Source organism: Nansenia antarctica, assembly GCF_963989245.1.
Source record: "Nansenia antarctica genome assembly, chromosome: 10".
Lineage (NCBI taxonomy): Eukaryota > Metazoa > Chordata > Actinopteri > Argentiniformes > Microstomatidae > Nansenia > Nansenia antarctica.
In genome coordinates, this window is record NC_137680.1 from 3,474,880 (window position 1) to 3,496,627 (window position 21,748).

Here is a 21,748-nt window from a genome sequence, read left to right on the forward strand (position 1 = left end):
GTGTGTATAAAACAGTTAGGTCACCCAAACCCAATAAATCTCTATTGTGTAGGTGTGTGAACTGTTGCTGTACCCCACTACTTTGAGGGTTGGGGGTGCGTCAGGCTTGCTGAAGCATGAGTGAAGCAATGTCCATGCATACGTTTCCTTGGTTTTAATGCATTTGACATCACAGATTCATCTTATTCCACAAACATCATTCAAGTTCAGCAACATAACTCTCATCAAGCATAGGAGGCCCAGTATGCACTACATTAGGGGTTTAAATACTAACAGTGAAAGCAGTCTTTTAAAGGCTCTTGAAGTGACAGTTTGTATACAGTATAAAGAGTATATGCGCAAGCTAGCTTTTCACAAATCCATGTACACCATCTTACCCAACTAAGAACATAACCTGTAGGTAGGTACTCTGTACTACACAGTCAACATAGTCTCATAACATTCTCTCAAAAAACATCATAACCCTTTCACTTCTATTGACCAAAGACAAATTCAGGGTAGGTGTGTGTGCAATAAAAAATAGCCACAGGTAACAAAAAAGTAATAGGGGAGGTTTTATAAGGAATCGGATGAAATAGAGTAAGTAATTTTGTTTTTTTACAAGTAATAGTGCCAGGTGGCCCACTCAATTGTGCATGTGATCTTTATGAGAAGAAAAAATATATATATATATGTGCTGTAGCAAACAACAAATACAATTAAGGGGATTTAAACAACAACAACAAAAATCTGTCCATTTAGTATGATAGTGTTTGAGATGTCCTTTGTGTGAGGCAGCCTTCAATCTGTAGCTAGAGGAGAGAGAGATCCTGGCATAGTGTGCAGCAGTCGCCATACAGCATTACAACTAAAGAGAGAGAGAGACAATCTCTCAAATCAGCTCAATTAAATCGTGTTAAGATCCTGACCGATCCTATTAGTGCTTTGTAATCCTCTACTCAAGACAATTTTGGTCGTAAATCATGGTCCCATAAACACTAGCGCAGTGGTCACTAACCCTGGTCCAGGAGAGCTACGTACATACATTGTGTGCCAGTTACTATTTCACATCTGGTTCAACTGATCAACGTCTTGGATGAATCGGTAATTAAGTCGAACGTGGTGTTAATAGAGCTGTGCTGGAACCAAAACCTGCACAACACAATATAGCTCTCCAGAACCAGGGTTGGTGGTCACTCCAGTAGTGAGTGTGTAAGTGACACGGTCGTTGACCTTCATTTCTCAGCTAGCAAGGACTTGAGGTGGGCGTGTAGGGGTTGGCACACGGCCTGGTAGGCCTGAGCAGTGAGGTGGAGGTAGTCATACAGGTCCTGGTGGGAGATGTTTCCGTCAGAGTGCACAAAGCCAGGGTCTACGTTAAGGAGTGACGCGTGGGGGATGGCGGACACGGCCTCCTGGACCAGCCGGTTGACCTGGGCATTCTTCTCTCGCAGTGGGTTGGGCAGCTTACCCCTGGGCAGCACCCCCTGTGCATGACAGACACACAAAAGCAGGGTATATACAGGAATCTTGAGGTTAATTTGAAAGTGACAGTTGGATCTAAGTGACAGTTGACACTAGAACAGCCGTGTCTATGTTACCTACTCAGGGTATATACAGGAATCTTGAGGTTAATTTCAATACCTTTCTAACCATTGACATCAGTGACACCTTTAACTTAACAGTTTTAGTTTGCAACAGACTAGACCACTATCATACAACAGATTTTCCGGTTCATCTTTGTTTTTTGTTTTTAATAAAAATAATAAATTCACGAACTTTTACTCAAAGTTTTTAGGACTCAAACTCTTTGGACAGAGCCTAATTCAGAAAGGATACCTACAAAATTCAAGACCTCATAAAATTGTGATAAGAAGACTTTTTAATACTTATTAAGGGTCTTGATTTTCCCAAAATGTATTTATCAACTTTTAATACTTTTCAAGACGCCGCGGATACCCTGCAAAGGCAGTGGTGGATGCCAAGAACACACTTTTATGCATAGGACAGTTTGACACACAAGATCAAAACAACTGAAACCCTGCAAGCACAAGAGCCAGGCTAAGCACAGGAGAAACAATGTCATTTCATGCATCATCATAATAATAATAATAATAATAATAATAATAACTTTAATTTATATAGCGCCTTTCAAAAACCCAAGGACGCTGTACAAGGGGATGAAAACGGACAGACAAAACAGAAAACAAACAAAGCAAAAACTAAAACAATGACTAGGGGCCAAATGCCTTGGAGAACATCATAATATTAACACTCCGGAAACCTATTTTTCTCACTGCAACTGACTACACTGGTGCCGCCATAGACACAGACCTCAAGGACAGGGATAGAGAGACCTACCAGTACGAGGGTATGGGCGTGTGGCAGCTTGTCGTTGATGAGTTGGACTATGGCCAGGATGCCTCCACACACCTGTTCCGCTGTGTCACCGTGATTATTGGTACCCACCCACAGCACCACTACCTGCGGGAGGAGGCAAGGATGTAAACAAACAAAAACTTGTAGAGGTTTCATAATAACCCCCAGATTGAGCCTGGTGGACTGAAATGTATGTTCAATGAAGACGTTAATCCACTGAAATTGTGTGTATTAAGTTGGGGGTCAAGTTAGGGAGGTCTTTATCAGACCAATGAAAATGTGTTGGTGAACTGGTGCTGAACCACCACGCTATCACTATGTCAATAAGAGCCGTTCGATAAGAACGTGTTGTCCTTGAGCGTACCTTTGGGCTGATGTGGTCCAGCTCTCCGTTGCTCAGCCTCCACAAGACGTGCTGCGTGGCATCACCACCCACCCCAAAGTTTAGGGCATGAAGTGGGGAGAAGAGCTCTCGCCACACCTGGGGCAAAAACAATAAAAAATACCACATAACAGACACGCAACACAAGGGTTATAATATAACCTATAATCCAAGACTTAGTTAGTTGCAGTTCCTGCATCAATTAACTATGAATGCACTAAGATCCATCCATAAATGGCTGCACTAAGAGATCCAGGCTGTGGATATAGGCTAGCAGTTACCTCAAACTGGTGCAAGAGCTGGACAAGGGAGTCTCCGACAAACAGGACATCGGGTTCCTTGTCCTTGCTGTCGGACACAAAGCGGTTGTGCTGTGGGTAGTAGGAGAGAAAACGACAAAGCAAGTTAAAATCCCTTCAAAGACCACAACTTCTTATTTCTTCTCAAGTCCATATAGATAGAAGACTCCTGATAAATACAATATCTTGGGGACTGCTTTGAATGCATGCATGCATGATGCCCAATATTCAGATATTGACTGTAGTTTTACATAAGGACTTTGCACTTATATGACACTCCCACAGCCACAGAAAATAGACATATTAAAGACAGATAATGGACAGATAATGCAGGCCTAGCACACACCAAAGACATCCACCGTCCATCCCCTTGGGTGTCCACGCAGGGAGTGGGTGTGGCAGCGGGGTTGGAGTCTCCTGCGCTCATCCCTTCTTTGGTTGTCTGTGGAAATTTGCAATGCAATGAATGTGAATGCAAAATCAAGCAGGGATGCATGCATACGTAGGGAATCAAATGAAACAGGAACCATCCATGCACATTAAACACATATCATGATGTTGTCATGAGAGCTAGCTAGCTGTGATAATGCTCTGCTCTCCTTAACCACGAGGATGGGACAGTCAAAGCCAAGCGAGGCGCATTTATTAGCCTTAAAATCTTAAATGTGTGTAGCCTACATCAACATAAAGACGTGAGAGACAGATTGTTAGACTCATTCAGATTAATAACCTCTATAGATTTGGAAAACTGTTCGCTACAATACCGTAATACAGTAAATCCGCCTGATTCAGTTCCTGAAAGTAATTTTTCTGTCACTATCAGACTATACCAATGTCAATGGCCAATGGGTGAGATATTTCGCCTGGCATTGCAATGTTTTCGCACGTATGACCCTTGATAATGAAAAACGTTTTCCAGAATTCCTAAGCCACACAGAAATTAAGTTCATATAATTAGTATGACATGACAAGACACAAAAGGAAAAGGAAATAGTCCTAAAACACAAAATAAATTCTACCCCCCATCATTTGCCTGCGTTGGACTCGTCCATGTGACTGCGCTTCACGAGGTTCGGCGCTGCGCAGATTCACTGATAGAAATCTAACATGTCGCTAAATGAATGGTGTGAAAAAACGCTTATCTTGCGATTCAATTGTGTTGAAACATGTGACTCTGGTGAAGGATTTTAATAATAAATAAAATAATAAATAAAAAATAAATTAATAATAAATAAATAAACGATTGTCATCAGGAAAGAGCTCGAGGTACAGGGAGGATGCTGACGTCACCGGGGGTATCACACCTGTCTCGAGGCGTGGGCTCAATCACAATCATGTGCAAAGACAATAAGACGGTAATGTGTTCAAGTCCACTCCGGAGACCTTTCACAGAAGGTGTTTCTTTGCACCTTGTTAAATCTTGTAAATCTGCATTTCTGTGGTAAGGACATTTTGGGGCGAGAATGGCTGTGTGACTCCCTGGCACATTGCTGGGCAACCACACGTTCAAACGTAAAGAAAGCTAGTGTTGTTGTTTGTAAAGAGACTGGCTAAGCTAACTTAACTTGGCTAGTTGACAACATTGTTTTTCGCTGATATTACATGCTTGCTTATTGCCAGATAGCTGTCTAGATGTCCTCCACATCACAGACAAATGCAGTATCATGGCGGTGTTTATCATTTAACTTTAATTTGCTGCACCTGTGCCTTATTCTGTGTGCATATTCTGTCTTTAGGTAAGTGTTTGGGCGGATTAATGTGATTACTAGGCTACTTTAAGCTTGATATAGTTTTATAAAGCAACTTAACATTCTAATGCATTTTTTCAAAGGTAGCTATCCTCGCTATCGAAACATAGCCTATTGCACCAAATTATCATCAAATTATCATCAAATTATCTTACTGGTGCCACTTCTGCAGAATTAGTCTGATAGCCTAACGATTTATAACCTTGTTTCTTTATTTTACAAAAATCCCTAAAGGGTATGCTACATTTTCCCATTTCTCTTACTAACCTTTTTATCTTCCATGTTGCCCCCAGAAATCTGACCCACGATGAGTGATCCACATAGCACAGCCCTGACGGACAAGCAGAATGTCATGCATACCTTCAGCAGGCACTTTAAGTCTACAGAAAAAACAAACAGATCCACCTCAAACTGCCCCTGCTCTTCAGGCAATACTAAACACATTGACACACAACACAGCCAGAGGCACAAGATCAAACGGCTGAAATCACGCAAGGAGAGAGCAGAGGGAGGATGGAAGAGCAGATCCCACCACCACCACCGTCATCAACAAAGCGGTAAAGAGACGGACAATTGCCATGGTTTCTGTCAAAGCTACTCCCGCTGTCATCCACGGAGAGATGGAGCGTTCGCCAGAGTCTTCCCTGCAGCCCAGGAGCCCAGCATCATCACAGACAACCGCCTCATAGGGCATCATGGCCTGTTCAACCACGAAGTGAAGTCCATCGACATCGAGCGCTTGCTGAGTGAACAGAGGAAGTTGGAAAACCTTGGGCAGCATGGGGGACAAAAGAAGAACAGCATTGCTCCTCCCCTTCTGACCTCTACCCTTCTGACCTCTACCCTTCTGCCCTCCTCTCCCTGGCAAGATTCTGGGGAATTTGATGTCCCTAATAATAATGATGAGGAAGCCCCATATAAAGGGAAGCCAGAAAGTGCTACTAGTACTACAAAGGCCCAGAAGCTTGATAAGTGTAGGACTGATTTAAAAAGCAGAGCATGTAAGTGTTCTTGTGGGGATTCACAGGAGGATGTAGGGAGGACGAATGCATCCATGCAGGTTTGTCAGGAGGAGGAGAATTTAGCCAGTCATTCTAACAGCCAAGAATCAGCTATCACACCTGGACAGAGACAGACACACCAACGCAGTCTGACATTGTCAGAGAGCAATGTTGTCATGCTGTCGTCAACAGATAGTCCCTCACATGTGGTGGCAACCACGAGCAAGGAATCAAGGCCTGTGGTACCTGAAACAGACAGACAGTCACAACATTCTCTCAGTGAAGCGAATGGTAACGAGAGGGCAAAAGGCCAGTTTAATGTCCTCTCTCTGGAGCAGACCCCCCAAATCCACGGACCTCCTCTACTACACCCCCACTCACAGCCTGGCAGACCCAGCCCAGACCAAACAGAGTCCTCCCCATCGGCCAGTGCTCTAGGCAGCGAAACTCGGGGCAACCAGCAGACAGCACCTGTCAGTGCTTTGGCAGCACGTCTGTGCAAGTCTCTAGAGCTCCCGCTGCTCCGCAGGCGACACCTGGTGGCGGAAAGCAGGGAGGTGCTGCTGCAGGCCCTACGGGAGAGGCATGGTCTCCAGCTCCAGGAGAACCTCCTTATGGTGCAGCGCCACCTCAGTGTCGGCACAGGCCCGTCCAGGGCAGGCCAGGGGACGAGCAGGGTGCCGGCCAGTGTAGACGCAGTAGCGGTCGGTCCTGCAGGTAAGGCTCTATGAGTTGCTATAATTATGTGTATGTCTACAGCATTAGGATATAGTCAGATACTCTTGATCATAAGATCATATTTTACTTATATTAATGATATTGTTGTTAATATGAATTAAAATATTCATGATATAAATACATGCCACCATTATTGGCCGCAAACGATTTCATTACAGACTTTTCAATGATTTAAAATGATTTTTTTTACAGCTCCGTTTGATAGTGGTTTTGGAGTGGGTGGTGTGGAGCAGCTGTGCCTCGACTCCCAGAGGACAGCGACCCACAAGAGAAGGAGGAAGCAGCGGTGCCCCCTCAGGGTGACCCCACCTCAGCCGGTTAGTGAACCACAACAAGGCCACGAAAGGGTTCGAGCAGAGGACTCTTGGCTATTGTATCACTAGTGAATCGACCCACTACAGTATTGGTTATGGTCATGATAGTTTGACAGGTTATTTACTTCACTCAAATGCCTAGTCATTTGGAATAATAAGATCTGGGATGGGATAACAAATCGAAAGATTGGTGATACATTTTCCTCTAAGGCCTCTAATGAACAGCATTGTTTTTTTTTTGTGTGACACTGGTCAGCCATCACTATTTCTTTACAAAACTTGTTTAAGATAACAAACTAAAATGCTCCCTAATTTTCTCCTTTCTAGGCTGTTCCATGGAGTACCAGCCCCAGTGTGGAGCAGGTTGGGGAGCTGTTGATGCCCCCTTCCTCTTCACAATTTCTCATGGACTTTCAGCCCTCTGATGCCTTGTCTTCCCACCATATTTTCACCCCCCCTCCCGCGTCACATTGGGGAGCGCAAGCTGGTCCACTTCAGCCTTGGGACCGAGGATTCAACAGGGGAACAATGAAACACACATCTGGGGTGGATCTGTTTGAAAACTGGAGGCATGACCCAGACCTGAGCTTTCTGAACCAGACGGAAGAGGCAGTGAGAGAGAGAGGAAACAGAGGACCTTTCTCTGATGAGAGGAGCAGGCAGCCATTACTGCAGTACTCTTCAGGACCATCAGATGGACACAACAGTGACTTCAGTCACTTGACACAGCAGCAGCAAGATCCATTTGAACTTCAAAGGAGCCATTTTGACGCTTCCTTGTTTGCCCCGGCCTACCATCCACAAGATAGCCGTCGGCTCCAGCCTTTCTATCGTTTCAACCACCCCCCAACCAGCCCCATCCCCATCCCCAGGCCCCACCATCCTCCTGACATGACCTACTATCCCCCCTCCCACATGCTAGAGCGAGGCCATTCCCCTCGTCTGCCCCCCCAGCCTGCCTTGCTCAGCCCTGAACAGTGGTCTTTCCCCCCAATGAGACTATACTGATTGCACACTGCACACACTACTTTGGCTATATCTTCCTAAGATATGCAGACACATAGGACAGTAGTTAGGAAATGTTTTTCTTGACATGTCTACAAATATGAGTTGCAGAGTCAGAGAAAATTGCTACATTTTAAGATATATCTTCATGTATGACATGGGTAAACAACTCATTCCGGGCAGTGAAGGCACAATTATGCATCATTTGCAACATTTGAGAATAGTTTTTATTGTATGGATTCTTGACACATGCATGGACATACAGAGACAGTGAAACAGCAAATGCATTACAGAGCTACAGTGGATTAGTCAACTATTGAAGCTTCAATGACATACAGCTCCATATACATACTGTGTGTGTTTGACAGAAGTGAGGAGGTGGAGGTGGAGGGGGTGCAGGGATGGGAGGAAGGGATGCCGTTTGGAGAGACCCACTGTTTGGAGGGTGGTGAGATGGGTTAGGGAGAGGTGGCATGGGAGCAGGCATGGTTGGTATGACTACAGTATGACTACGTCGCCTACGATGCTGCTTCTCCTCCGCCGGCAGACTGTCAACATTGCCGCGACTGCCGCCAGTCGTCTCGGTGTCCGTCTCCGGCCCCCCCAGTTCGTCCGCCGACAGGCTGAGGTCGGGGGTTTTGGCGGCGCCGCTGTCCAGCTCGGAGGAGGCCAGTCCATCCTCTCTGGACCCTCCTGTCGACCCTCCGCCACCGCCACCTTTCACCTTGGACGGGTTCTGGTGGTTCTTGCGCTTCCGGATGGAGAAGACGGACGATTTGGACTCGTTCGAGGACGACTTGTTGTTTTTCTTCTTGCCTCCCCCCGCTGCCCCCTTTGCCGTGCTTGCCGCCGTGGTGGTTGTGGTGATGATGTGGTGATTGTGTGTTCCTAGGAGGCTAATACCGCTAGTTCTGCTCCTGATGGGCAGTCGGGAGGGGAGCTGTCGTCTTTCCGGTAATGACGACGGAGGCGGTGAGAGAGGCAGCAGCTGCGATGGGGATGCTGGTGCAGAGGAGACAACGTACGCTGCTGCTGCTGCTACTGCCGGTGCCTGCTCTCTCTCTCTGCCTCCTCTCTCTCTCTCTCCCGAGCGTCGTCCTTCCTGGGCATGCTCAGTGGAGCGCTCCGACTGGCTGCTTCTGCGCGCGCCTGCTAGCCGTGGCTGACGACCAGCACGCTGCTCCTGGTGGGGCTTTAGGGAGGGGAGGAGGAGGGGAGGAGGAGGCTGGTGGGGCTTTAGGGAGGGGAGGAGGGGGGGAGGAGGCTGGATAGGGGTGTGGTTGAGGTTGTTCGGAGCCACTGGCTTCTCTTTTAAGGGGGTTCTCACTATTCTCTCAGTTCGTTTTTTGAATATTAAAAAACTAAATATCTAAACTAAATAATATGGACCCACAGAATGTATACTTTTTATTATTTCAGAAAAGCAGGTACGCTTTAGCACAGATGATAAGCATATTAGTGTGTGCAGGGGAGTCTACTCCTCCATGATAAATGACATAATACTGAATAAAACCTGTAAATGAAATGCATTGCAGTTGTCTTATTCTCAACCTAATTTGTATTTATACATTTTTGTTTTACTGTTGTGAACTAAACTTGAATTTACCAAGAGTTAAGGCAGGGATATTTACCAACATGTTTGACTATACATTGACTTTAAAAACTGACCAACAACACCGCACTTTTCTGTCAAATTATTTTTCCACATTTCTGCTAACCCTTTTCATTTACATCAGCCCTATACAGTACTTGTGTTGTAACACACTAATACATAATATTGTAACTTATTCCATTTCCTGTCAAGTATACTTCTCTGTAACTCCACAAAATGCTCTCTAAAATCAGATGTCAAAATCAAGCACTGGCCTTAAATAGCATTTGTATATGTTGGTTGTTTATAAGTATATTTAGAAGCTATATCTAGAGACGTGAAATATACAGTATGCTCAACGGTAGTAATTTATAATTTTACACTGGTTGCATCAACTTTTATGATTCAGCTTCATTGTACATCATCATAACCTCAGTCCCCATTACTACTGCAAATACAGGCAGGTATACCCCTGCCAGGTCATACCTTGTGTGTTAGATTCAAATTGTCTTTGAGAAAGACTAGGGTGTTGAAAAGAGAATTCTACCTGAGCCTTCTTGACTTTCCATTTAGTTAATGTGAATGTTAGTTTCTCTCAACTTTAGCACAATAACCCTGCAAAAATTGTCCTACAAACAATGTTTGTTTGAGGCATATCTGTTATGTAACTTGGATTGCAGAGATGGGTGTTCGGCCTACGAGAACTCAGTCACAGTAAACTGTTTTCTAAGTAATTCTGCAGGTGTTGAGGTCAGGGCTGTCGCTACTTACACATGCGTCATTGTTAGACCACCGTTAGTGCTAGCGGTATCTATTTAACACCATTAGTGCTAGCGCTATCCCCCCCTAAGGTTAGCCGCAAAAAACAAATGTGTCACCTTTTTGGGCCATCACCAGTTTGCACCCCTGAATACATAATATTGTAACTTATTCCATTTCCTGTCAAGTATACTTCTCTGTAACTCTATCCACATCTTTTTAAAGGTTCATATGTAGGATTTGATCATTAAAGAAGCGCTAAATGGCCATGATAAATCGTTACCGATCAGGGTAATGGGATCATTATGATAAAAAAAACATTCAGTGAAGAATACTGTTTCGGCCCACAAAATGCTTTCTAAAATCAGATGTCAAAATCAAGCACTGGCCTTAAATACCATTTTTATATTTTGGTTGTTTATAAGTATATTAACTATCTGCTGCTATTAAAATATCTTCTGGGTGGCCACAGAGGGCAGCAACACGCAAAACTGCTGTACCATTAAATATGATATTATAACAATTCATTCTTGAGTATTTCACAACTGAATTGAGCTTATTATGTAGCCTATACTATCATTGAAGAAAATAAATCACACTGTTGATCGAAATTCTACCTTCAGCTTATTATAGCAGTCATAACACAATATCAGGATCAAGTCAACCAGAGAAAAAGACATCCCTTTGACCCCCTCTTCAAGGCATTAAGTAACAGTTTTCGGCATTTAGCTGATTGATCAAATACTCCCTATAGTCAGCCTCCTGTTAGCCTCATTTCTCTCCTCCTTTTAATTTTAATTTTGCCATTTAGCAGACGCTTTTAATCCAAAGCGATTTACAATTACGAATTACAGGGACATTCCCCCTGGAGTAACTGAGGGCTAAGGGCCTTACTCAAGGGCACACTAGTAGTGGTGTGGTTTCAGGCGGGATTTGAACTCACAACCTTCCGATCACAAGTCCAACTCACTATCCACTAGACCACCACTACCCCGCTATCCTTTTCTTCCACCTGTTCAACCCTGCCGCTCCCACTCCTAAGTGCTTGCCTCAGCTTGTTCCAGAACAGGTCTTGGGCCTGTGTCGGGTCGGTGCAATCCGACCCAGGCCATTGCAGGTAGGTCTTCTTCAGCATTATCTTCCTCATGCGGTGGTAGGCCGAAAGCTGCCTCTCTGGGATGGGCTCCAGGAAGACGAGTAGGAGGACGTCCCGGAGCTCGTGGAAGAGCATGTAGGTAGCCAGCTGGATCTCCAGGGAGCACCACTCACTGCGCAGAAAATGCCTGCTCACCACACAGATGGTCCTGCGACTGCCATACACAGCGGAGACGATGTTGTCCACAATGTCGCGGCCCAGCTCAAAGTCGCGGTGGTGCAGGCAGAGCTTGAAAGAGGATCCGTTTTCCTCGAGGTTGGGCAGCAGCTGGTTCAGTACCCAGTGTTCATCTGCCGAGTTGTAGGAGATGAATGCGTCATATTTGCACTCTTCCTCTTCTTCCCTCAATCTGCGCCAGCGTTCTCCAAACCAGGAGCGGAACACATAGCAGCTGTACCTCATTTTCCAATACAGCTTGGTGTAGAGTAGAGGAATTATAGTCACCAGGAGAACAACAATGCTTGTGCTGATGAAAAGGTACTCCCCCACGTCTAGGTAGCAAACCTTGGTGTCAAAATTGTAGAAGTTGTATTTTGGGAGGTCTGGGCATTGCAGATTGTAGAGGTAGACCAACTGGACTCTCTGGTTGATCAAAGTCCAGTTCTGCAGGTCACTGTTGGGGCAGGTACAGCTGAGAGGAATGTTACGCATGTCGACATAGCGCAGCTTGGGGAGAGCCTCGAGCACGTCCACATCTAAGGTCTGCATCACATTGTGGTTCAGATGTAGGGTCTGCAGCTTTGTCAGATTCCCAAAAACCTCTTTTGAGAATAACCGGACGCCCATATTCTCAGCTATCAGCTTGGTCAAATTCCTCAGGTTTTTGAAGACACCCGGATGAAGCTGCACCACCCCAGCACACGCGTTGTCCAGTGTGAGGAACGTCAAGCTGGTCAGATCATCAAAAGCATCTGATGCCAAACTGGTGATGTGGTTGTCGGTGAGGTAAAGGGATTGGAGGGAATTGAGGCCACGGAAAAAAGCCCTAGGCAATAAAGTGATGCCATAAGGCATCTGCCCATCCAATTTCAGGTCACGGAGCTTGGTTAAATTGGCAAACGGAGAGTACGTTTCTTCAGACAGGTAGCGGATTTGATTCCTCTGTAGATCAAGCACTTCGAGTGTTCCTTGGAACGTTCCGAACTGAGCACTGTCAATCTGTTTGAGGTTGTTGCCATCCAGGTAAAGTTTTGATAGTTTCTTTAGTCCTACAAGGGCCAACCTACTGAATCTAGTGATTTTGTTCCCACCGAGGTCCAAGATAATCAGATTCTTTTGAGAATGAAAGGTCTTGTTGAAAATGACAGAGATGCGGTTGTTACGTAGGTTAAGGGTTTCCAGGCTAGCCAGATCTGCAAAGCTATCGCTAAACAGATCTGTCAAGAGGTTATTGTCCAAACGGAGCGTGACGAGATGACTCAGACCTTTGAGAGCCTTGCGGTCAAGATAGGCAATGATGTTTATGTTGAGTTTTAGGGTCGTAATATTTGGTGTGTGATGGAAGGCAAAAGAGTTGACTTTGAGTATGCGATTGTAGCGGTAGCTCAGCTCTGTCAGACTAGGGAAAGTCTTCTGTCTCTTGCAGGATACCAGGGAGGTGATGTGGTTATGCTCCACGCTGAAGTTCTTTATCTGGTCCTGACCTTTGAGAAACTGGAGACAGCTTAAGTTCTTCAGCTGGTTTAGGGAAAGTTCCAAGGAGCCTGTGATTGGTGGACAGTAGGACAATGTGTTGGTCCCCAAATACTGGATCCCATTGCTTCCCAAATTCAATCGCTTAACAAAGGGGACCTTTTTATTCCTCAACAGTTGGCAGAACTCCTTTATTAGATGACTCTTTAAGCCCATACCAGAGTAATCTATCTGATTCGCTTTGACATTGCTGAAATTTAAAAGCTCTCGTACTGTGACATTGGTTGAACGCAAACGCAGATAGTTTATGCTCCTCAAATCCACACCTTCGAAAGCCCTTGAAGTGAGTTGTTCATTATAAGAGAGATCCAGCAGGTTGATTTGGCTAAGGAACTCGTACTCAGAACTTAATGTGTGGAGTTTGTTTCTACAGAGATACAGGGTGGTAAGAGACTTAGGTAGAGTTATACCTTTAGAGTGCCCGAGAGATATTAGATTATTACAGCACAAGTCTAGTATTGTTAGGTTCTGTAGGGGAGTTAAAGATTCCGCCACTGCAGAGAAGTTGTTCAGATGGTTCTGCCGTAGGATCAGGGTGCCCAGTTTGGGAACATGAGAGAAAATATGTGGAGGGAGACTCTGAAGTGAGTTATCAGTCAGGTAGAGGTAGGTGAGATTATGAAGATCATCAAACACGGAGGTATTGAGTTGTGATATCCCGTTACAGGACAGGTTTAAACTTTTTAGTCGGCTCAGACTATAGAAAGCCTGGTTGTCTATGGTTGTCAAGTTGTTGCGGTCCATCACTAGAGTCGTGAGGTTGGGAAGATGAGCAAAGGCTTTGCTGGGTATGTTGGTCAGCAGGTTTAAGGCAATTATAACTTTGGTGGCAGAGCGTGGTAGGTCATCTACAAAGTCAGAAATCTTCAGTGCCGGGCGATGAATACAAGTGAATATTCTGTGGGAGGAGTTTGCTTCCTCAATGCAATTCCTGAAGCTGTAGCTCTCTATGCATTGGACAACAATTGCCACTACCACTAATGTGTGGCACATCCACCCTACCATATTGCCTGGCTTGTGTTAGCTAATGATACTTGGGTCTTTAACACTATTTACAGTGTTATATTGTCCTTGAAAAACCAAATCATACTTTTGGAGTCCAGAAATGTTGTACCCTTTGCAAGAAAAAAATGATGCACTTAATATGTTGTTTTCTTCAAATCAGTTGTAACAATGTGACTTCTTGAGTGAGGCTGTTTGGTTGTCCGTCAGGTGAGCATGGTGGTGAGAGTGCTAAAAAGAGGGAAGGGAAACAGTTAACAAATTGTTGTCAAATTGAACGCTGTGTGCCAACTCAGGAATGGAGACATCTCATAGTGAAACATATTGTATTTCCGAATTGTTTTTTTATTTTCTTTAAAGCCTGATTTTCAAGCTATAACAATAAGGAACATTTTGTAATGTACAGTCAGTTTGACTAAATTGTTTTATGACCCCTGTCACCTATGTCTATCTACTATACACTGCACTGCAGTATGAATATGCAGTTACACAATCAACAACACATTGGAGTAATAATGTATATGTTAGGGTACATGTGGGAATACGGTACATGTGGGAATACGGTACATGTGGGAAAACTAGGGTTAGGGTTAGGTGCTAGGGTGCTAGGGTTAAGGTTAGGGTTAGGGTTAGGGTTAGGGGTAGGGTTAGGATTAGGGTTAAGGTTTGGGTTAGGGTTAGACATGCCAGCATGTACCAAGTCACCCTAGCACCTAACCCTAACCCTAGTTTTCCCACATGTACCGTAACATATACATGAGCACATAACACACATTTTGTAGAGAGAAATTCAACTCTGCAGTTAGCCACAGCTCTCAGTTCTCCTGCCTGCTGTAGTGGCTTTCACATCCATCTGAATAGAAACTTAAGAAAAAATAAGTATTGAAATACCCGGATAAATGAATTTCCTGAATGGAAACGGAATAGATCCCAACCCTGATCGAAATAGTAATATAGAGTAGCTATCATATAACAGTATATAATCATAACAGACCTCTGTGGAACTCATGTTTAAGACATTTTAGTTGTGTGCTACTGTATATCATGCTCCCCATTATTGCACTTGTTTTTCTCTTTCAATTCCTTATTGTAACATATTATGTTTACATTTATATTCAAATAAGCAAACAAATAAATAAAACAAGTTACAGTTATACATTACTGTAGATACAGCTCTGAAACGTACACAGGTCATCTAACTACATGGAAATAAAGAAATAGGCGTCAAGATCAATCATAATGGTTGCTCTTAGGGTTAGGGTTAGGGTTGCCTCATGGTTGACCTTAAATTGAAAGAGTCCATTTGTCCTTGCAGCCTTACCTTTTCAAGGGGCTTTGTCATGATTTGTTCCTGCTATGATCTGAATGCATGTCTCTCTCCTTGTCTGAAGGCAGACACGCTTTCCATGGAACAGAAAGAGGAAGATCGTCAACTGATCCACACCCATGAGCCATTCAAAAAAAATGCATGGAGAGAGGGGGTGGGAACCAAACAAATACAAACCACATTCAAGTATGCCAGAAGAGGTTTTATTAATATTGCTTGCTTTCAAAATCCCATAGATCATGCTCATTTACAGACTAGCACTGATTACATTGAGATTGAGTACAAAACTACTATCCTGGAAGTCGCCTACCTCATTCTCTGCCTGGTTGAAGGATGTGATGTTGTTTTTGCACTTAGAAAAATAAGTTTACACTAGAGGGTCTAGCGAGCGCTTACTAAAAAAGTGGCATCAACATTTGTAAAAATGGTGAATGTGAACTTGGTGAATGTAAACTTTATTATTTGGTTATGGTTCTCACCAATGGAAAAATGTTTAAATGTAAAGAAAAAAAAGAAAAAAGAAAAAAGAGATAGTACAAAACAAGAGTTAAGTATTAATTCTATATTAATGATATACTGTTCTTTTGTATATTGTAATAGTCTAGAAATAACAAACAGACATTCATAATAAATAGGGGGTGGGCTTCTTGCATTGAAAAACAGGCAAATAGAAGAGGTCAAAGTTCACAATCGAGACATCACTCACCTACAATTGTTTTTCAAGTATACAGTAAAGCATGATTCCTTTTCAATTTGAATTCATGCTGCATGCACACATATTATTTTAGTCAATGAATGCAAATGTGTTGAAGTGATTCACAGGTCTGTCATTACATAACATTAAACCATTTTCAAACAAAATATCTGAATATGCAATTTGCATAGGTCTCAAATGGTGACATCAGAGGACACACTATATAATAATAATAATAATAATAATAATAATAATAATAATAATATATGCCATTTGGCTGATGCTTTTATCCAAAGTGACTTACACGGCAGTGAGTGCATGCATGTTTCAGTATATATGGTCCTAGCAGGAATTGAACCCACAACCTAAGCATTGCTAGCGCCATGCTCGACCATCTGAGCCACAGAGGACGAGATTGTGTTCTTTCCCCCCTGAGTGGATGCTAGATGAAATATAGCCCCTCCCTCTCCTCCCTCCTTCGACCAATCAGCCTCTCATCTTTTGCTCCCGAGCCATCTGACAGAGTCCACAGAGAGGCAGGCAGTTCATGATCAACCAATCATCACACACGGAGCCCTGAGGAGGAACAGATACAGTTTGTTTTATCATGTATCATTATGAAATCATCACATTCAAAAAAAGAGCAATAGAATTAAACAACATTCGACTAAAATGACATTCTTCTTTTGCAATACACTCTAACAGTGTTCCAAACCATGGACATAAAGGGATCGGACTGATGGGGCTGAGAACACTTCGTGACGTTAGAATTATAAGGTTCTATCTCCATTTTTGTCAAAATTGAGGTTTTTTACAAACTCTGATCCATTAGGTGTTTATTAATGCCTGTGTGGTGTTATTTTTAACCCTCTATGGCACCTTGTTGCCTCTAGGCAACATACCCATTATTGACCTTTTACATTCACACAATGCATCCCCAGTTATGATGCAATACTTATAAATAAAAAGAGGCAGGGCCATAAGGAACCAAAGGCAGTGTTTGAATGTGTCACATGTCTCTCTGGAGGCCATGCAGCATCCCTTTCTTCCAGACCTTCCTACACGAATTAGCTTAGACATTTCTCTCCACAAACATCGTCTGAAAACATATTTTCCTGGCCTTTTTCAATCTGGAAAAAAAATATATTCATAATAATAGCTGAGTAAAGCTTACCTTCTAATAGTTTAATTTACTTTATTTGCTAATTAAGTAATGGAAACTTGTTAAAATGCAAATGTTGCCTTGAGGCAACACCGTACCATTATGGTAAGTTGCAAATGTTGCCTTGAGGCAACACCGTACCATTATGGATTCACCATGACACCATGACACTGGTCAGGCGCACCTGTCAGGGGGCAGGCGTGCCTCTCTTGGGGCACCTCTCGGGGGCCTCTCGGGGGCACTCTCCATGCCATTACTTACCATTACTTACATGTATGTACTTTAGCCACTTTACTCTATTATACTGAGCCAATTACCACTATTGCACTATTGTCTATTGTATTCCACCCCTGTACATTGTACCGCACATTTAAAATCTTTTATCTAGTATTTTTTGTATAGATAGTTATGTCTAATCTTGTCGTATTATATTGTTATTTATTGTTTTTGTTTACTATGCACCGTGCATGAGAGGGAAACGCAATTTCAGCCCTCTGTATGTCTGTACATATATTAGATTAACAATAAAGCTGATTTTGACTTTGACTTTGACTGACCATTATGGCACAGTGTTGCCTCAAGGCAACGCACCCCAAAAAGTACCCCCCAAAAAATATTTATTGAAAATGTCTTTAGATTATGTTTATTTGGTCTATTCTAAGACAAAAAAACACTCAAAACATTTTTTTCCCAACTGGATTCATAATGCGTGCCATAGAGGGTTAAAATGTTGAATTTTTTTTAGTTAGTAATTCATAAAATACAAAGGTTCCATCTCACAAAACATAATGGAATGTAAAAACTTTGACACTCAATATCTCTGAACTGCCCTAAACGGAGATAGAACCTTATCATTCTAAACGGAGATAGAACCTTATCATTCTAAACGGAGATAGAACCTTATCATTCTAAACGGAGATAGAACCTTATCATTCTAAGCTCACAGAGACTTACAGAGATGCGGTATTTGCTGCGGATGCTGGTCCTGAGGGCGATTAAGGCTCCAGGGAGGCAGACGAGGCAGCAGCTCTCCCCGTGGTCCTGGGACACCTTACAGCCCAGGATACAGGGCACGAAGAACCCACACAGACCTGGGACCAAGGGATAGAAGCCATGAATGAATGAATGAACGAATGAATGAATGAATCGTTTAATGACCACATGACCTAGGTCGGTGGAATTTGTTTTCGGTACAGGTGGAAAAAGCTCAATACAGCAGTGTCATACATGCTGTTCAGCGCTTGTGCTTTTGATTTCACCCTTTCATGTAGTAATAAATGATTTAGACACACGCGCACACACACACACACACGCGCACACACACACACACACACACACACACTCACACACACACACACATAAACACACACACACACACACACACACACGACACACACACACACACGCACACACGACACACACACACGCACACACACACACACACACACACACACACATAAACACACTCACAGATGCCACAGTCGTCACAGCAGTCGCACACATTGGTGTTCCAGTCTTCGGTCGCGGCTGAGGACACAGTGTAGTTGGTGACAGACACGACCTGCTGCGGCTGGGAGTTGATCACGTCCATCTGATAGGCCATTACTGAGAAGCAGACAGGGCGAGAGGGAGGGTAGTGAAGTGAAGTTAAACTTTATTTATATAGCGCCTTTCGTACACGGATGCAACTCAAAGCGCTTTACAATGATTGAAAACAAGATTACAGAGATGGGGGGGGGGGGGGGGGGACACACGAGGAAGAACAGGAAGGGAGGGGTTACTTTGCAAGCTTACACACTAATAATAACTAAACAAGCATACATGTCAATAACTAATAATAACTTGTATAACTTGTATAACATCTACTTTGCAAGCTTACACTGTGGGGAGGGGGGGGGCGGCGGCGAAGACGGGTAGAGAGGGAAGAGGAAGGAGAGAGAGGGTAGAGGAAGGAGAGAGGGCAGAGGACGGAGAGAGAGGGTAGAAGAAGGAGAGAGAGGGTAGAAGAAGGAGAGAGAGGGTAGAAGAAGGAGAGAGAGGGTAGAAGAAGGAGAGAGAGGGTAGAAGAAGGAGAGAGAGGGTAGAGGAAGGAGAGAGGATAGAAGAAGGAGAGAGAGGGTAGAGGAAGGAGAGAGAGGGTAGAGGAAGGAGAGAGAGGGCAGAAGAAGGAGAGAGAGGGTAGAGGAAGGAGAGAGAGGGTAGAAGAAGGAGAGAGAGGGTAGAGGAAGGAGAGAGAGGGTAGAGGAAGGAGAGAGAGGGTAGAGGAAGGAGAGAGAGGGTAGAGGAAGGAGAGAGAGGGTAGAAGAAGGAGAGAGAGGATAGAAGAAGGAGAGAGAGGGTAGAGGAAGGAGAGAGAGGGTAGAAGAAGGAGAGAGAGGATAGAAGAAGGAGAGAGAGGGTAGAGGAAGGAGAGAGAGGGTAGAAGAAGGAGAGAGAGGGTAGAGGAAGGAGAGAGAGGGTAGAAGAAGGAGAGAGAGGGTAGAAGAAGGAGAGAGAGGATAGAAGAAGGAGAGAGAGGGTAGAAGAAGGAGAGAGAGGATAGAAGAAGGAGAGAGAGGGTAGAGGAAGGAGAGAGAGGGTAGAAGAAGGAGAGAGAGGGTAGAAGAAGGAGAGAGAGGGCAGAGGAAGGAGAGAGAGGGTAGAGGTAAGAGAGAGTCAGGATAGAAAAGTACATAGGAAAGAGAGAGATAGTAGAGAAGGGAATCGTAGGGGAGAGAAAGGGGAGTGAGTTTCGGTGAGAAGAAAGAGAGTGAAGGTCAAGGTGAGAAAGAGGAAGAAGAGAGGGAGGAAAGAAAGTATACGATAGAAGTGAGGGAAAGTGACAGTTTGGACAATTTCATCCATTTCATTTCAATGGTTAGACACAGAGTGCTGCACACCATCAGGAACATTGATTCAATCTCCACATTCAAAAGCCACCTCAAAACTCACTTGTTTACGCAGGCGTATGCCCGTTGACTTACTGTTCCCGTGTTGCTCTGCTGCTAGCTATGTGTATACTGTATATTTCTCTGTATTAGAATTTTGTAACTGTTTTTTTTTTATTTGTTGTACGGCGACCTTGAGTGCCTTGAAAGGCGCCATATAAAAATGTATTATTATTATTATTATTATTATTATTACCACAGACAATACAATTGTCCTATTGGATTAGGTTTACACCAGACATTGATACTTTATGTTATTAAATTATTCTGGCATTAAAAAATGTTCTAGTAACAACATTCACCTCCTGCGTCTTACCTGTTGGGGTCAATCCTTGTCAGCCTCGCTCGAATGAGTGTAGTGTTAGATATATATATATATCTGGGCGCTCTCCCGTTCACCAAATGGGAAAGACGCCGTTGCCCTCCTCTCTTATACTCTTCATGACATCATGATTTCATGGACATACCGTCTCCATGGCGATACGGACTGACAAATAGCTCCAACGGGGCAGTTAATGGAAGTGTCCGTCTAGGAACTATAGGAACACCTTGGGAAAACTCTTCGAATGTTTGGTTTTGGGGCGTAGAGGTTTCAGGTCATTCACATGTCTACCCTCCTGATATGACGTATACCATTATCAGTATATCAGTTCCCACAAACAGTGCAGGGTAGCTTGTGTTTAAGCCACTCTTGAATAGGCCTCTCCCTAATGTTAGGTGTGTGTGTGTGTGTGTGTGTGTGTGTGTGTGTGTGTGTGTGTGTGTGTGTGTGTGTGTGTGTGTGTGTGTGTGTGTGTGCATTGTGATTCCATTAGACACTCAGTCCATACACTTTGAAATGTGGGAGGGTCCTGGAACTCTTTAGTTTCATATGGAAATAAATTTGAATACGCTTGTGTGATATTTGGCATCCCTGCTTTGGTGTGTGTGTGTGTGTGTGTGTGTGTGTGTGTGTGTGTGTGTTTGTCCGTGAGTGTGTGTCTGTGTGTGTGTGTGTGTGTTTGTCCGTGAGTGTGTGTCTGTGTGTGTGTGTGTCATTTGTATTTAATCATTTATACAGTAAAGCGCCATAGATCAACACCAGCCATTCAATACGACCAATGCAGGAGTTTGGTGGTGTTTGTTTATGGTGTTTACCCTGGGCATTTGCTTTTCTAGGTGTGCCCATGGTAATGAACCCCTTGAAAGGGTTAATAAATGGCACTAATGTTATATAATAATAACACAGCTGTAACCTTTGTCAGACACTCTCTGTTAGATTAGAGCTGTGTAAGTACAAAGGGAGGAACATGGTTATGCAAAAAAAGGAACAATATAAAGCATAATAAAGTCAAATATTAAGTATAAAGGACAGTACAATAATGTTGTAGTGTTCAGTAGTGTTCTATTGACTCTATTCACACACAGGCACTGAGTCACCATACTGTAGAGAGCAGAAGGAAATATAGTTGAAGTTGCACAACATGGGGAAATATCTTAGGGGAAATAATTCCCCTAAGACCACCACTCCAGACAGTGACACAACCACAATGATTCTTTTGAGATTTCGCCAAAAAAAAGGAGAACCGTGTAACAACATCATGGGTAATCCAC

General features: G+C 43.6%; 3 protein-coding genes across 3 annotated transcripts; all 3 read right to left on the reverse strand.

Annotated features, from left to right (window-relative positions):
• Positions 1 to 214: 214 nt before the first annotated feature.
• Positions 215 to 3,851, reverse strand: pafah1b3 (platelet-activating factor acetylhydrolase, isoform Ib, gamma subunit). The gene is made up of 6 exons (XM_080541345.1): positions 3,804 to 3,851; positions 3,386 to 3,481; positions 3,022 to 3,111; positions 2,723 to 2,839; positions 2,341 to 2,463; positions 215 to 1,466 (listed from the first exon to the last, which is right to left on the reverse strand). The coding sequence occupies exons 2-6, from the start codon at positions 3,464 to 3,466 to the stop codon at positions 1,215 to 1,217; spliced, it is 663 nt and encodes a 220-aa protein (XP_080397471.1). The 5' UTR covers positions 3,467 to 3,481; positions 3,804 to 3,851; the 3' UTR covers positions 215 to 1,214.
• A 3,483-nt stretch (positions 3,852 to 7,334) lies between these two features.
• Positions 7,335 to 14,048, reverse strand: tlr21 (toll-like receptor 21; the record flags this gene model as incomplete). The annotated part of the gene is made up of 3 exons (XM_080540518.1): positions 7,335 to 7,339; positions 8,368 to 8,833; positions 11,208 to 14,048. The coding sequence occupies 3 exons, from the start codon at positions 14,046 to 14,048 to the stop codon at positions 7,335 to 7,337; spliced, it is 3,312 nt and encodes a 1,103-aa protein (XP_080396644.1).
• A 2,486-nt stretch (positions 14,049 to 16,534) lies between these two features.
• LOC308167049 (cornifelin homolog) lies at positions 16,535 to 18,831 on the reverse strand (the record flags this gene model as incomplete). The annotated part of the gene is made up of 3 exons (XM_080541400.1): positions 16,535 to 16,642; positions 18,183 to 18,319; positions 18,699 to 18,831. 3 exons carry the CDS (start codon positions 18,829 to 18,831, stop codon positions 16,553 to 16,555), a joined length of 360 nt encoding a protein of 119 aa, XP_080397526.1. The 3' UTR covers positions 16,535 to 16,552.
• Between the last annotated feature and the right edge of the window lie 2,917 nt (positions 18,832 to 21,748).